Source organism: Oryx dammah, unplaced genomic scaffold (genome assembly GCF_014754425.2).
Source record: "Oryx dammah isolate SB20612 unplaced genomic scaffold, SCBI_Odam_1.1 HiC_scaffold_28, whole genome shotgun sequence".
Taxonomy (NCBI): Eukaryota; Metazoa; Chordata; class Mammalia; order Artiodactyla; family Bovidae; genus Oryx; species Oryx dammah.
In genome coordinates this window covers 13,707,593-13,724,411 of record NW_024070212.1, presented here as the reverse complement: position 1 = coordinate 13,724,411, position 16,819 = coordinate 13,707,593, and the positions used below count along the sequence as shown (strand labels likewise).

At 48.2% G+C, this 16,819-nt stretch overlaps 1 protein-coding gene across 1 annotated transcript in view; it reads right to left on the bottom strand.

Moving 5' to 3' along the window:
* The window catches only part of IQGAP3 (IQ motif containing GTPase activating protein 3), a 40,310-nt gene that overhangs the window by 21,722 nt on the left and 1,769 nt on the right, over nucleotides 1–16,819 (bottom strand). Inside the window, exons 2-15 of the mRNA XM_040230260.1 lie at nucleotides 16,244–16,331; nucleotides 11,556–11,712; nucleotides 10,845–10,922; nucleotides 9,513–9,589; nucleotides 8,708–8,775; nucleotides 8,504–8,617; nucleotides 8,088–8,266; nucleotides 7,564–7,651; nucleotides 6,835–6,998; nucleotides 6,019–6,106; nucleotides 4,288–4,451; nucleotides 2,706–2,863; nucleotides 923–1,044; nucleotides 657–820 (exon numbers count right to left, since the gene is read on the bottom strand). Coding sequence (XP_040086194.1) covers nucleotides 657–820; nucleotides 923–1,044; nucleotides 2,706–2,863; nucleotides 4,288–4,451; nucleotides 6,019–6,106; nucleotides 6,835–6,998; nucleotides 7,564–7,651; nucleotides 8,088–8,266; nucleotides 8,504–8,617; nucleotides 8,708–8,775; nucleotides 9,513–9,589; nucleotides 10,845–10,922; nucleotides 11,556–11,712; nucleotides 16,244–16,331 — 1,709 coding nt within the window. The remainder of the gene's footprint in view (nucleotides 1–656; nucleotides 821–922; nucleotides 1,045–2,705; nucleotides 2,864–4,287; nucleotides 4,452–6,018; nucleotides 6,107–6,834; nucleotides 6,999–7,563; nucleotides 7,652–8,087; nucleotides 8,267–8,503; nucleotides 8,618–8,707; nucleotides 8,776–9,512; nucleotides 9,590–10,844; nucleotides 10,923–11,555; nucleotides 11,713–16,243; nucleotides 16,332–16,819) is intronic.

The window sequence follows — 16,819 nt, the reverse complement described above, 5'->3', positions numbered from 1 at the left end:
AGCACATAAGACAATATTTGGCACAAGGTGAGAACTTGATCAACATTAGCTGGTGTCCCTGTCATATTATTTCACTTAAACCCTATATCTCTGAGGTAAGTTTATTATTGTCACAAGCCTGTAGGTGAGGAAACTGAGGCCCAGAGAGGGTAAGTAACGTGCAGGGTCAGATGCCAGCATCCAAACTCAGCTAGCCTGGCTCAGGACTAGCAGCCCTCAGCCACTCTCTATGCTGCCACCTACTCCGGCCATTACAGGCTCAAAACCCTGCCACATTCGTCAGCTCACTTGGTTTTTCACCCCCATTCCAGTAGGGGGGTAGCACCAGGGCATGCAGTGTATAAGGAGAGCTCAGGGACGTTAGGGATTTGCTGTAGGTCACATGGTCACTGAGCGTCAGAGCAGGGAATACAGCCTGGCCCTCAGCCCCCCAGGTCTGTGCTCTTCCCACACACCAGGTGCCCACAGGTCACTCTGTGCTGCCAACTGGAGCTCTGCCCTTCTTCCCCAAGGGCAGATCAGAACCCCCCGCCTCCCAGCCCCAGAAGGGACCATGTCCATCAGACTGGCTTTCCAGGGTGCATGCTGGGCACAGCTCTACGCACAGGAGACATTCTTCCTGTGCTGGTGACCAACCCAGCCAGCCCAAACCTCACCTGGGCCTTCCGCCTTTTGGCCGCCACGAGGAGGAGATGGTACCGAGGGGCGACAGGAAGGCTGATATCATCCAGGCTGGCAGCAGGAAGCAGAAGGGAGGAGAGGGTCTTCTCGGGGTTGTCCTGGTCCAGAGCCTCGTTGATGAGGCTGACCGCAAGGACCTCTGGGAAAGGGAGATTGAGGTGGGCGGAGGGCACAGGCTTATGGCTAAAGGATGGGGCTGTCCGAGTTGGGCTGTCATCCCCCTGTCCTGGACTCCACTCACGATCAGTCTCTTCCTGGACCTGGGCGTTGACCTGGCTCACTGCAGCCTGTAGGTCATTCCAGCTCAGGAAGGCCCCATCCACTCCACGTATCTGTCGCAGCTTCACCAGAGCATCAAAGTACCTGGCAGCCAGGTGAGTGAGGATGAGGGGAGAGCGTGTGCATCACCAGCCAGAGGTCAGGGGAAACTTCTGGACTTTCCGCGCTTGACCTCCAGGACATCACATTCTCCTGGTTCTCATCGCACCTCACAGGTTGTCCTTTCTGAGTCTACTCTGCTAGTTCCTCCTTCACCTCTAAGCACAGAGCATCCCAAGACTCAGTCTTCAAGCCTTTCTCTCTCCGTGCTCACATTCTAAGTGATCTCACCTAATCTCATGGCCTGAAGCACCATATGCTAGTGACTCCCCAAAGTACACCTACAACCCATTCATAAATGCCAGCTGCCTGCTCAGCATCTCCACATGAATGTCTGACACTCACCTCCAGCTGAGTTCACATCTGAACTCCTGATTCCCCCACTTGCTCTGCATCTTCCACAGTCTTCTCCATCTTGGTAAATATTCACTCCAACTTCTCAGGCCAAAAATCTTGAAGTCACACCTGACTCTCTCACACATTCCATATCCACCACATAACCAAATCCTGTCAGCTTTCAGAATATATCCAAAATATGGCTCCTCTTCACCACGTCCACTGCCATGGCCCAAGGCCAAGCCTCCATCATCTCTTGCCTGGATTACTCCAATAGACATTTAACAGATCTCCTTGCTTTTCCCTTCTAACCTGTAGTTGAGAGTCTTGGCACAGCAGCCAGAGTGATCCTGTTAAAAGTAGACTGCATCACCTCCCTCCACACTCAGATCCCTCCCATGGCTTCCTCCTCACCTGGAGTAAAAGCCAGAGGCCTACGTGGTCAGGTCTCTGAGACTTCACCTCCCATTACTCTCCTCCCCTCCTTCCACCCCACCTCGTGGTCTCCCAGTGTTCTCTGAACACACCAAGCACACTTCTTTTTCAGAATCTGTGCTACAGATAGCTCATGGCAATCCCTCATGCCATTTAGGTCTCTCTCAAAATGACACTCTTACCAAAGAGGCCTTCTCTAACCATGCCATGTAGCAGACACAAACCACGCTCACCAGGGCCACATCCTTTATCCTCTCTGCCCTGTTTTATTTATCACCATGTATGCTGTGCTTAGTCGCTTAGTCGTCTGACTTTTTTGCGATCCCATGAGCTGCAGCCCGCCAGGCTCCTCTGTCCATGGGATTCTCCAGGCAAAAATACTGGAGCGGGTTGCCATGCCCTCCTTCAGGGGATCTTCCCAACCCAGGAACCAAACCCAGGTCTCCTCAGTTACAGGAGGCTTCTTTACCGACTGAGCCACCAGGGAAGCCCATTTATCACCATAGCTCTTCTAATCATTTAACGTATTTGTTTTTTGCCTCTCTTCCTCTGCTAGCACAAAGTCAGATGACAGCAGGATCTGTGTTTTGTTCGCAACTGTCCCCAGCACCTAGATTAGTATCTGGCACGTGAGTGGGTACTCAAACATTAGCAATGAAATACTAAATAAATGGAGGGAAGGGGAATGACTGTGAACCCAACCACTCCCAGAAGAAACAGGTCAGAGAACTGCAAAAAGACCCAGAGAGCGGGCCTGGGCCCAGGAACAGGACATCATGCAGAAGGCTAGCCTCCAAGCACAAGAACTTGGAGTCTTGGCTACACTCTCTCCATCACCCATCCCCTCCCTCCGTATGCGGCTACACCTTTCTTACCGCTGAGCGTTCTCCCCATCCACCTCGGCCAGGCCCGTGGCGGGGTTCACCAGGCTGCTCCAGAAGCTGCTAGCATCCTTGGCCTCCAGAGCCTGGTTGATCAGGACCACAGCTGAGAGCATCTCCACAGCCACAAAGAGCTCTTCCTGGGCCAGCTCCTGCAACACAGGGAGGGCTGAGTCTCCACGGGCTGGTGAAGGGCTGGGGGCCCAGCTGCCCTCCTGCCCCCAAGCCTCTCCCACATCCCAGAGCCTACATCTCAAAACCCTTATGGCCTAATCCACTCACGAATAATTAAATTTAATAATGCTTACTAGTATTCAATGTATAAGTACTTTGTGCACACTATCACTTAACTTTTCTAACAAGCCAAAGAGGTAAGTACCACTGATATTCCCATTTCACAGATGAGACTATAGTAAAGTAATATAAGATAAACCTAACTGCCAGACACCAGAGCCCACACTCAACCAGTGAGTTCTACAGGTCCCTATCACACACTAAGAACTGCAGTCATCCCTGGACACACAGAGAGGAAGAAAAAGTAGGTCCCTCTGTGCTATACCACACACCGAAGGGCCCCTTTCCTGCCCAGTCTTCACCCTGTGCTTGGCCCTGTCTGGAGCACCCTTCCTGTCCTCTACAAACAGAATGCTGCAAATAATAATAATGGCTAAAACTTTCGTGCCAGGCTCATTTCTAAGCACAGACGTTAACTCATTTAATCCTTACAACAATCCTATGAGATAAACATATTACTGTTCCGATTTTATACATGAATTGAGGGGCAGAGGAGGTAAATAGTTGGCTCAAGGTCACAGAGCTGGGAAGTAGCAGAGCTGAAATTTAACTCAGGCAGTCTGGCTCGAAAGTCCACATTAGTTGCTATATTTTACTTCTTAGGACTTATTTTTTGCTTCCTTGTCATAGACTTCCTCACATTCACTGAGACCATCCCCTTCCCAGGTGCTGTGCCTGGACCTGAGGCTCTGTAAATGCCTGCTGTGGGGAGGATTCTCTTTTGAGTCTCCTCTCTTCCAAGACTTCCCAGGTTTACCCCAAGCTCTGCCCCCTCCATTCTCCTACTGAGAAACTGTCTTCCATTCACACCTTCCTCCCTGTCTCTGCTTGGACCCTCGGATGTGTTCTAACTTCTCCAGCAGGCCAGGAAGGCCCTATCACTTCACTGTCAGAGCAGCTGTGTGGACGAGGGGAGGTGGATAGCAGAGTGGCAAAAAGCATAGGCTTCAAGTACACTCGGCTTTGCATGCACTCCCAGCACTGCCAGCTATAGCTGTTTGGGGCAAATTACTTAACCTCAGCATCTGTTTCTTCATCTCTAAAATGGAAATAATACTTATCCTATCGGGTTCCTTTAGCATTAAATGAGTGTTTAAAGCAGCATTTGCTCAAACGTATTCGCCATTATAACATACCCAGGATGGCAGGGATGGCAGCCCACCTCCAGCCCTAGTCGCTTGCCAGCATTTAACCGTGCTCTCCTGGGTGCTCTGAACTGACTACTCTGATCCCTCCAGCTGCTTGGGAACCTGAGAGCTGGACCCTCACTTCTAGGGCTTACCCCCTGCTGCTGCTGCTGGAGCACTGCCAGCTCCTGCTGGTACACAGCCGAGGCAAAGGGGTACACTGGAGGCAGCTGGGCTTCTGGGCACATCAGCTCCTTCACAGTATCAGCTGCCACTCCCCTCCGGATAGCTTTGTTGATCCTCTGCACAGCCCGGAGCACTGCAGGGGAGGAGAGAGAGGCTGTGAAGGCTGGGCATCCAGTGCCATTTCCACTCTCCTAGCTAAATAGGTTCTGCTGGTAATCTCTGAGTGGAAATGGCTTTGAACCTCTGCTAGGTTCCAAATGTATTTCTAAATGTTCAGGAGGAAAAGGGGCTGGGTCACTTTAAGAAGAGGTTCTGGAAGAAGCAATTTGTCAGGCCTAGAAGTTGAGTAGCTCAGCAGGTAACAAGGAGTGGCTGTCATAGCTGAGGTGAGTTCCTAAGGTGGTGAGCGCAAGACTGACAGGAGGTTGTGGAGCACAGCTAAGATGAGGTTGGTCAAGAGGCTCCAGACACCAAATCTTGATGACAGTGCAGAGGAATAAGGAACTAGCTTCCAGGCAGAGCCATTTGGGCTGCAAAGGGGCCATGGTGCATCAATGTAGTTTTAGTTTTCAAATGCTGGGGCTTATAAAATGTCAGGCAGATATGGGCATTGCCATCAAGGAGCACAAAATCTACTGGAAAAAATAAGGATACAGAATTACTACACGGCATTGCTGTCATTGCTGTGAAAGGTACTTCCCTTTCCCACTAGTATCCTGGCAGTGTGGGGGAGGAGAGACTTCAGGGGAGAGAGGAGGAAGATTTCACAGAGGAGGAAGCTGTGAGGCAGCTCTGCAGGACATTTTCATCCAGTTTCCACCGGTGACAATATGGAGGAACTTAGTCTAGAGGACAGAGGCCTGGCGGTGGGCAAGGCTGGGGCCATCAAGCAAGAACAAGTGGTCTGACCCGGCTAGGCTGGTGGATGTGAAGAGAAGGGTAGGAGAGATATTCAGAAGGTCTCACATACCAGGAGGAGGAGGAAAAGAGACTCAAGTCTTGGAGAAATATGGAAGAATCTGTGAAGGTCTGAAGGTGCACAACAAAGATCAGATCAGATTTGTCAGATTACTCTGGCACGAGGAAAGAACTGAGCGATAAGACAGGCCATTAGCCAAGAGTGACCTGGGGGCTCCGCAGAGCCTGCCAGACAAAGGTGAAAGGTGACCGAGCAAGTCTAGACAGAGGCAAGCATTCGCGCCAGGTATGCTGTCCACAGGCCTCTGCAGGACGCTTGGGGCTCTATTTTCCTTCACGCTTGCTCTCCAGGTTGATCCCCTGGGAGGGAGACAATCACTAACTCACATTCTTTTACTAAAGAATTATATCTGTATAGCATATTTTTAAGGGAAACTGAGCTGCATCACGAGTTTCTCTCTCATCTGGGCCATCACTGTATTTTGGAAGCCAAAGGAACCCAAGCAGGTTGAAACGGTCAAAATACAAGGCAAGTGCTTACAAGGAAACTGCCTGCCCCAGGAGTTCAGCCTGGTGCAGAACTGACTGTCATTATCTCCAAGGCCTTAATGAATTTAACTGTAGCATCCCTCTAGGGAGCCAAGAATAGGGCATACTAGGTGGCGGCCAGGAAATGGAGCAGCAGTCTGCACTGCTCTATACAGAAGCCAGCCAAGGAATTACATACTCTTCCAAGAACCAGGGATACAGCCAGACCAGGTCTCAGTCTGGAGGTGACTTACTGGCTTGTTCCTGATCACCCTTTATGTTGGCAGCAGCCACACCAGCTTGGACTTCCTCCTTTTCCAGAAGCTCCACCAGGCCCAGCTCCTGGAAGAGGGAAGAGATGCAATAGAAGAGAGTCCTCCTAGGGCTGTGAATGTGCTTCAGGAGCAGCCAGTGAGCGCCCCAGGTCCACCCAGTCACCTACCCTCAAGCCCACCTCCCCCTCTAGGCAGACTAGCCTGGCCTGCCCAGCCCTAGGAACTCATCTCTAACCTCTGGCTTCTTACCCAGCAAACATCAGAAGTAACAACATAGGCAACACAAATATAGTGTCTGGGAGAAAGTCAACAGCATTGAAAATAAGATTGCTAACTTGAAGCCTCAATTCAGCAATGGTGGAGCATATCACTGCCTATTGGGCTGCCCCCCGGAGCCCCCTGGTCAGTATGAGAGATGCTCAGAGGGCAGAAGCTCATCAGTCTGGTCCATTAGACTTTGGGGTAATTTAACCATTTAAATAGGCTTCCCTGGTGGCTCAGATGGTAAAATCTGCCTGCAACGCAGAAGACCCGTGTTTGATTCCTAGGTGGGAAAAAATCCCCTGGAGAAGGGAATGGCTACCCACTCCAGTATTCTTGACTGGGCACTCTCATGAATAGAGGAGCCTAGCTACAGTCCATGGGGTTGTAAACAACTGGACACAACTGAGCAACTAACACACACACAGAGCATGTAGTCAGCACGTACTAGATACAAAGAATTGACAGTGGTGAGGCTCTCCACCATCCCATAGTCAGATAGAGAAGGTAAGCAAGTCATAGACAGAGCCTGACCTGCGCTTTCTGCTCTCTGTCTGAGCTCAGCTGTTCTAGGTACCAGTCCGCAAAGTCTCTCCTCACTCCTTGCAGGGTCAGGACAGGGTCTTGAAGGGCCTCAAGCAAGGCCTCAGGGCTCTGTCTTTCCAGGGCATCATCAACAACTTCTAGGGCGCCATGGACTGAAAAGACCAAGACTCCATAATGCACAGTGTGAGAAAGCCAACCCCTCACCATTCCCGGCTCAGCCCGCTTCTTTTCTGCCCAGGGTTACCCCCACCCCTGCCCCCTGGGCTCCTAGGGCCCAGCCTAAATTCTTTAGCTTGATCCTCATGGTCTTCCTAGCTCATCACTCCAGACCTGAGGATACCCTTACCCAAACAGGCAGGTGCACACTCCATCCTGGGCCTTCAAGCATCCTCTCCTGCCCTGATCCCCCATCCCCATCCATCCATCCTCCAAACTCTCTTCTTGAAGGACCCTGGACCAACTGCCCCCAGCGCCAAGGGCTGAATGGCCTTCCCCTTTGCCTCTGTCCTCTCCATGGCTCTCCATTCAAACAGAAGCCCCCTTGACAGAGATTGCTTCTCCAGACACTGACGGATGTAAAGAACACATATAGCCTTGACTTTGAAATAAAGGTTGACCCAAGTGAGGCCATGGGCCTTCTGGCCTGAGAGAAGCCAACCTCAAAACTCCCTGGGTGGGGGCTAATCCCTCAAACCTGTCCTGGCCTGTCCCTCTTACCATTGACATGGTTGATGTTGCCTTGGATTTCCGCTTGAGTTAGGTAGCAGTCATAGATGTCCTGGCTTTCTCCATCATTCTGCAAAAACTACATTGAGAGGGGAACCTGGGAAAACCAGTTCAATCTTTCTTACTCCTCCCTCCCTGTATAACTATTTGGTCTTCTGGGGGTCTTCTCAAAGCCAAAGATCAGTCTGGTTAGAAGGAATCTGGGGAAATTGTGTGAGCTAACCCCCGCCCCCCCCGGTACTGACACAGTTAAGCTGAACTAACCTTGGGAATCTCCAGTCCAGTCTCATCCAGTTCTACATTCCAATCTCAGCCCTGCCCCAGAACCTTTCCCCCCATAGTCTCTTCTCATTCTCATCATTCTCCTCAGTTCCTCTCCTATTTCTCTATAGTAACTGACAAGTTAGTTTCTCCAGGCAACTTTACTCAGAGACAAGACAGATAGGAGTCCTGGTTTCACTAGAGACTTTCCAGGCCACCCAGCTTTTCAGCCCTTGCCAGCCAAGTCTCCTTACACGGTTCCTAGCATTGGCAGCCTTTTCCATCTTGGCCTGAGCCAGCAGCTCCTGGTAGATGGCTGCCAGAGGCTCTCGAAGATTCTCCAGCAGAGCATTGGGATTCTGCAAGGCTGCCAGGGTGTCCTTGACCACCCCTCGCTCCACTGCCTCATTGATGGCAAGAACAGCTGCATGGACTAGGAGGGAACATGAAAACAGGGTCAGGAGGCCAGAGCAAACCCCAGTCCAGCTACAGCATAATCAGCTGCAGACCACTCTGACATTACCCTTTTTTCTATCCACAAGGCCAGGCAAGTCAGGTAGCCTAATGGCCCTGCCTATGATGAGAGGTAACCAAAGTTTATAGGGGGGCGTAAGGCTCAGAGTCCTCCCATACCCACGGAACGACGCCAACAGGTGAGCCTGATCTCTACCTGCAGCCTCATCCACTGAGAGTTCATTGGCCAGGATGCCCCCGATCTTGCTGAAGGCAGGTAGCTGGAGGTCATACTTAGCCAGTTCAGAGGCCATGTTGCTGAGCTCCTCAGCTGCAATGATAGCACAGGTGCCCTTCATCAGGCCCCGAACCCCCAAGACCCCGCCCAGACTGTGGAGGTTGGGGGAGGAGCTGGGCTTACCTGTGAATTTCACCTTCCCATATAGATCATGTATCTGAGGGGCCAATCCCAGCCGGAAGAGGAAGAGACTGGGAAAGAACGGAAGGCATTGGGGCCTATTCATTTTGACAGGCTGCCTAGAATGGGTTTGCAGGAGATACTATGGGAATTTAGAGATGAAGACCATTCAGTGCCTGCCCACAACTCATCCCCCATTTACAGGGAGATGGGCAATGTAAGTCAGCCCAAGGCAATGCTGGAGCAGATAAGTAAGATGCTACAGGAGGTCTGTGGGGACTGGGAAGGCTTTACAGAGAAGGACACACTGCAGCGGCAGGTCATTGGATGGAGACGGAGGATGCAAAGGGCATAGCAAGCAGAGACCCACTGAGCTAAGTCATGGCAACCTGAAAGGACGCGGGAAATGAAGCCAGAAGGAGGTGACGTGGTGGACACAGGAACAGGTCAATCACTTTCTGTGATTTAGCCAACTGGTTGCTGATGGCTGGCTGTAAGTAGGACTAAACAGCCTTCTCTCTTCACACTGTCTGTGACAGCATGTGACCCTCCTGATACATCCTAATCGGACTTCTCTGCACCCCAGTCACAAGCTGAAGACTCTTCACTGCCTGACCTTTCCCTTCACCCACAGAGGTCACATGTAAGGGTGCCCTCCAGCACACACATAAATCTAAACAAAATTAGGTAGATTGAAAACATCACTCCTGTGGTCTACCCTCCACCCTTCCTGTGTCAGTGTTTGCTGCTGTTGACTGTTGGTTGCATCCACCCAAGGAACCCAGATGACAAAGTCTTGGCCTCTCACCTGAGTGCATGGATGCAGTAGACCACCCGTGGCATGTTCTTCTTGTCATAAATGTCCGTGGTCTCTGGGAAGAAGGTCTGGAGGGGAAACCGCCCAATTACTGCCACTGGAGACTTCTAAGCAGCACCAGATGTGGAAAGAGGGGCTGAGGAATAGGTTCTCCTATCTGACCTGGGGTGTGTATTCCTTTGTTGCCTGGGGCTTCTGGGTCAATCTCCCCAGCTCTTTACAGCCAGCACTAATCCACATACTCAGTGTAGAAGAAAGGCACTGGGACACACTCCAGCTGAGGCCCAGGCACAGACACACAGCCAAACCAAACATGAACCAAACATCAGACAAGACTATCAGGTCTACAGGATGCAGGCCACACGCTTCAGGAGAGATAGGTGCCTCTATTCATCCTACAGATGCAGCCAGCCGCTATCCCTCACCTTGGACTCTCACCAGAAAGGTGGCATGCTGGGAGCTGGCCATGACCCCAAAAAGGGCCCAGTGAGACACACACTGCCAAGGACCACACAGGATCAGGACGTGCCATCACTGTCTCCAAGCCAGAGGTCTCTAGCCAGCGGGGACCCCTCTAAGAGCTGAGTCACCCCTGGCATGACTTCCCATGCCACCTGATGACAGTAATGAGGTTTAACCTCAATACACCTCGGTTACCCTAGCTACGTAAGAAAGGTCCAAATCTAGGGACTTAAAAGCATTCTAGCCTCATCAAGGACACATGTTTCTATTGTTTCTGCCTCTCACTAAAGCTTCTTTCTTAACTGTCATTTCCTTGTCTTACAGTTCCCTCCTGTAGTGAAGAAAAACACAGCACAGTCTTACCATTTGTACAGTCTTTACAATCTACAAAAAGAGATCAAACAGATCATGTGATCTTCCTAACAACCTTATAGGGTAGATAGGGAGGGATCACTATCCCCATTTTACAGGTGAGAGACAAACTGAGAGTCAAAGAGTGAGAGGACACACAGCATGTGTCCAGCTGGGGTCCTGGCCCAGGCTTCCAAGTCTATCACCGAGGGGTGTGGTGTGTCCTTGCTTCACACTATGAAAATCTGGTGGAAAGACGGCCCGTCAACATAAGGCCCACCTCCTGCATGATACAGGTGCCTCACTGACTAATGGGAACATCCTGGGCTAGGGAGCCTTCACCGCCCTTCACTTGACATACCCATAGGGAAACAGAGGCAGAGACCAAGTAACAAGGTTCAAAGACACATGGAGATGAACACTGAAGAGTCCCAGGGAGATAAAGCATGTGTGTGGTGGGGGTGCTGGTAAAGAGCAAAGATGAACCCCAATCTTAAGGCCCAGTGTTACCGAAGGCAGACCGATGTGGGCTATTGCAGACAGCCAAAAGTTGATGTTGTCCGTGTGACGGAAATGCAAGCCAGTTGCCTGAAAGGGAAGGAAAGAGAAGAGAATCTATTTCCACAGTTCTTGGGGTTTGTTATGGGTAGAGTCCAGACCGGAACTTGAAGATTCAAGGGGTGAGGGCAGAGGATCCTGCCCTATGGATTTCCCATGCCCCCAGGATGGAGACACACAGACAGACAGAAACCACCAGGTATGGATGCTCCAGTGGGGCATTTGGGAAGGATGGCACGGGGATGGGATTAGCAAGCTAGTACGGCTTCCGAGAAAAGGGGAGTCCAGAGCTGGGATGGGAAGGAGAGGCAGGCTGGGCTGGCCAGAACACAGCGAAGGGGAAGCGTGGCCTGGAAGTGCCTTCAGGTGGTAAAGCCCACAGCCTCTGCGTGTAGACTGTAGGGAGAAAGTCTGCTTGGAGGTTCTCATACCAGGCCCTCTCAAAACCCACCTAGCAAATGCCTGTTAAGGGTGATACACACTGCCTGGCTGGGAGATACCCATTGAAACCTGTTATTCTGGTGCAAAGATTAATAGCATCCTTTTCATCCTCAATAGTAGCCAGGTCTGGACAATAAATTGTATGGTCATCCCACTCTCACAGCTTTGAGAAGAGGGAGTTTGAGAGGAAGAATGTAGAAGGTAGAGACCTCTGCTCCCCACCTGGTACCGCAGCTGCTCCGCATCATAGATCTTCTTCAAGGGAACCACAGAGGGTGCGAAACAGTGGCCCAGCTTGGCCAGCAGCACTCCATTCCGGAGGCTCTCCTCCAGCTCCACCGGGGAAGGCAGCTCCTCCTTCAGGCAGGCCTCCATCCAGCTGAGGGCATGAGAGCAGCTTGTGGCCCGCTCGGGCAGGCCACAGCACTTCATCCAGTCCCAGGACCCTCCTCCCTCCCTCTCTCCCTTTAAGCAGCCTCTGACTCTCTCCTGACTCCTGCTCCTGCCCTGCCTGCAACACCCACCTCTGCCCACTGCCTGGCTGTTTCCATAGTCTTCCAAGCTGCCTCCAACACCTGGATTGGCCAGTCCTCAGCCCCCACCTGCCCCATACATCTTCCATGACAGATACTGAAGCTGCCCATCTTCGGTGAGGCTTAAACAGTCTCTCTTACCTGTTACGTGATATAACCTCTCACTCAGTCTGGTTATGCATTTGAGTGCTGAACCAAACTGTACCTGTTCACTTCTCTTATTCTGCATGTTCTCAGAACCAAGGCACACAAAGGTCATGTCTACACAGCCCAAAACCCAGTTTTGATGATGAAGAGGGGAGTAGGATTGAAGCAAGGGGAGCAGCACAAACAGACAAAAAGGAATCAGGAGACCTGCTTTCCACACCATCTCCCAGATTCACCTCTCTGAGCCTCCAGTTGCATAATCTGCAAAATGAAGATACCTGTACTTCCCACTTCAGTGGGAAGCTGCCATGATTAAATGAGTTAATGAATATGAAAACACCGTGAATGTAAATATTAAGTATTATTATGGCTGATGAGTGTATAAGGGAGAGAATAAAGGATCCCATCTGAGAAGCCCAATATGTGGGCTCTTCCTCCACATTTTGGGACCTTTAGGAAAGTATTATTCCCCCCCTTGATGCTCTTAACTCATATTATGAGCATCATTCATAGGGATATATTGCACCCTGGCTCTCTGACCACCAATTTGGGAGAATGACATCAACCTTCAGGTTACAAAGTTCATAATACATTGTAAAATTCAGGGTCCACAAAGCAGAACTATCAAGGCGACCATAACAGTGGTAAATATAGTTTTCCACCAATCGCCCTTCACCCAGATAGGACTGAAGTCCAGAAAGGAATGTTTTCATGTGATATTGTTTTTACCTGGTTTTTCATGTCATCTAAAGCAGTCGATACATTGCCAGATAAGTCAGGAATGTATTCACAACATTCAACCTTAATTATAGCACAGGTCTCTCCTTGAGCAGCTGTGAGTATGTCCAAAGCCATTCTATTATGAATTACTGCTTTTCTCATTTGGAGTTGCTCTTCATTTAAGGCTGGAATGGCTTTTGTTCTATCTAGGAGGACCTGTTTTGTGAAATTAGTCAAGGCCTCTACTTTAATCATGATATCTGTTGTCCCTATGGAGGGTACAAATAAAGCAGCAATATACTCATACCACTGAAACACGGATCTTGTCCACCTAGCATGTAAATAAGGTAGATTTATTGGTTGTTGGAGGCTAGGCTTTTGTTATGCTGGCATTTATATCAAATGTAACCCCATGACCTGAGTCTATTGACTGTAGGTCTTACACCAAGAGAGCAAGGAAAGTATATCTGTTTTCAAAGAAAGAGCAAGTCACACCTCATTTTATGCTTTGTCTGCCACAGACACCTGATTTCTTATCTACCCCATCCTACCTACTTTTTGGGAGAACATTAAAATTACACTATTGATTGAAAGGAAAAAATTAAGCATTTATCCTTCCTTTAGAGCCAACATCCATTCATAGGAAATATGGGGTAGAGTGGAACAAGTTGAGTGAGACAGGAAGTAGATAGAAAATGCCAGAATGTAGGATGTTCTAAAGGACAAATGACTTGGTTTCTTCAACAAGTCAGTGACATAAAGAACTGAAAAGGGGAGGTGAGCTGTTCTAGATGAAAGAAGACTTAATAGTACATAACAACCAAACACAATATATGAATTCTTTCAGATCCTTAACTGGATAAGTCAACTGTAAGAATATGTGATTTTTTTAGACACTCAAGAAAATGTGAAAATGGCCTGAGTGTTGATCTTTCAAGGATTAATGGATAACTTAGGCGGGTATTATAATGGCATTGTGGTTAGGAAGGCAAATGTCCATATACAGAGATATATATTAAAGTATATAGGGGGATAAAAGGATGTGATGTTGTCTTTGTTCACAGATGGTACATTCATCTTTGCAGAAAATCTGAAAGCATGACACCAAAAAACTCCTGGAGATAATAAGGGATTAGAGCAAGGTTGTAGGAGACCAGGTTAATATATAAAATTCCATTGCTTTCCTCTATACCAGCAATGAGCAAGTGGAATTCAAAATTAAAAACACAATACTATTTATATTAGCACCCCCCTCCAAATGAAATTAGGTATAAATCTACATAAGGAAATCTACAAAACTGATGATGAAATCAAAGAACTAAATAAATGGAGAAATATTCCATATTCATGGATAGGAAGATTCAATCTTGTCAAGATGTTAGTTCCTCCCAACTTGAGCTATAAGTCAATTCAATCCTAATCAAAATCCCAGCAAGTCATTTTGTGGTTGTCCATACAACGATTCTAAAGTCCACAAGGAGGTGCACCCAGCTAGCTCAGTTGGTAGAGCATGAGAGTCTTAAAGTTTACATGGAGAGCCCAAATACCCACACTAGCCAAAGTGACACTGAAGAACAAGTTGGAATACTAACACCACCTGACTTAGCCCCAGTAATCAAGACCGTATGGTACTGGTGAATGAACAGAAAAATAGATCAGTGGAACCGAACAGAACCCATGTGAATACAGTCACTCCATCTTTGATAAAGGAGCAAAGGTAACACCACGGAGCAAAGACATTCTTTTCAACAAACGGTGCTGGAATAACTAGATATCCATGTGCAGAAAAGGAATCTAGACACAGACCTACACCCTGCACAAAAATCAACTCAAAACGGAGCATCAACTTCAAAGTAAAATGCAAAACTGTAACCCAACTCCTACAAGTCAACATAGGAGGAAACCTAGATGACCTTGGGTATGGCAATGACTTTTTAGATACAACACCAAAGGCACAGTCCTTGAAAGAAATAATAAGCTAAATTTCACTGAAATTAAAACCGTCTACTCTACAAAAGGCAATGCCAAGAAAATAATGTGACAGTCACAGATTGGGATAAAATATTTGCAAAAGAAAACACGTACAAAAGACACATTTGAGGAAGTTTCCTGGCGGTTCAGTGATTAAGACTCGGTGCTTTCACTACCAGGGCCTAGGTTCAATCCCTGGTCAGGAAATTAAGATCCCACAGCCAAAAATAAATAAATTAAATTAAATTATTAGTTTTTTAAAAGACATATCTGATAAAAGATGTTACCCAAGATATACAAAAACTCTTAAAACTCAACAGTAAGAAAACAAACAACCTGACTGAAAAATGGGATAAAGATCTTAACAGACACCTCACCAAGAAAGACGAACAGGTCTGGCTCTCCCTTGAGCCAGCCTGCTGTTCTAACAGCATCTCCCACTCTAATATACTTTATTCTCCCTCATAAGAAAAAAGAAAAGAAAGAAAGATGTACAAAGAAAATAAACATATGGCAAATAAGAATCTGAAGAGAAGCTTCACATCATATCTCATCAGGGAAACGCAAATTAAAACAATGATGGAATGCCAATATACACCTATAAGAATGGTCAAAGTCTGGAACACTGACAATATCGGTGCTGCTGAGGCAATGGAACAACAGGAACTCTCATTCATTGATGGGAAGCCACTTTGGGAAGCCATTTGGTGGTTACTGTACTCTTACCATGTGATCCAGCCATTGTGCTCTTTGGTATTTAACCAAAGGAGTTGAAAACTTACATCTGCAAAGCATACTGCCAAAACTTGGAAGCAACCAAGACGACCTTCAATAGGTGAATGGATTAATAAACTGTGGTACATCTAGATAATGGAATGTTATTCAGCACTAGCAACGAATGAGCTATGAGACCATGAAAAGACATGGAGGAAACTTAGATAGATGTATATTACCAAGTAAAAAGAAATCAATCTGAAAAAGCTACATATTGCATTATTCCAGGTAAGTAAAATTCTGGAAAAGGCAAAACTCTGGAGACAGTAAAAAGATGAGTCGGTGCCAGGAACTGGGGGTGGGGTGGGAGAGAGGGGGTGAATACCTGAAACAGAGCCTTTTTAGGGCAGTGAAACTAATACAAAAATTATGGAAGGATACATGTCATTATATATTTGTTCAAACTCACAGAACGCCTACAATTCAGCGTGAACTCTAAGGCAAAATATGGCCTTTGAGAGATTATGTGTCAAAGTAGGTTCATCAATTGTAACACATGTACTACTCTTATGGGGGATATTGATGGTGGGGAGGCTATGTATGTTTCTAGGAAGGGGATGTATGAAAAATCTCTGCATCTTTATCTTAATTTTGCTGTGAACTTAAATAGGCTCTATAAAGTCTTTAAAAAAATAAAAGATGCTATTTCAACTCTCCCTTTCCCACAGAATGGACTCTTGCCCTTTTCCATTTGCTTTGGGGGCAGATGCCTGGGGTGGGCAAGATGGGAAAAGGAGGCCAGAAAGAGGCAGTCCCTCTGCTCACCGCTTGGCTTCCTCCAGCCGGCACAAGTATTGATAGGCGATGTTCTGCCTCCTCTGCTCATCCATTTCCTCCGCTGTGAGGCGTTCATCTGAGGAGTCAAAGAAGGGAGCATTAGACAGAGGGCCGTAGCCAGGTTCTTCTTAGTAGATTTTCTTAGGCAACTCTGCTCAGAGACTAGAGGCAGCTCCCACATGCCTGTCCCCCTATTCCCAGGACACTGGCTCCAATCTTCTGCTCCTATTCAATAAAGATACCCTAGTCAGCACCCTGTTAGAGGGAGGATCCTTCCTCTACTGGAGGCATTCCTTCCCTTTCCAGCCATCTTCCTCTCCAGCCATCTTCCAGACCTCCTCCCTCCCTTCAGGGATGTCCAGATCCCTCCTTGGCTGAGAACTTAGCTCCTCATTTTATCCCTAATTAGTCTTAGTTCTCCAAGAACTGGACTTCTGTCATCCTCCTCATGTACTCTCCCAGAGACTAGGTTAACAGAACCAACTAAGATGCATCATTCAGCAACCATTCATTCATTCAATACCTCCTGTGTGTCGCACTAGACTAGTGGAGCTCTACTCTCAA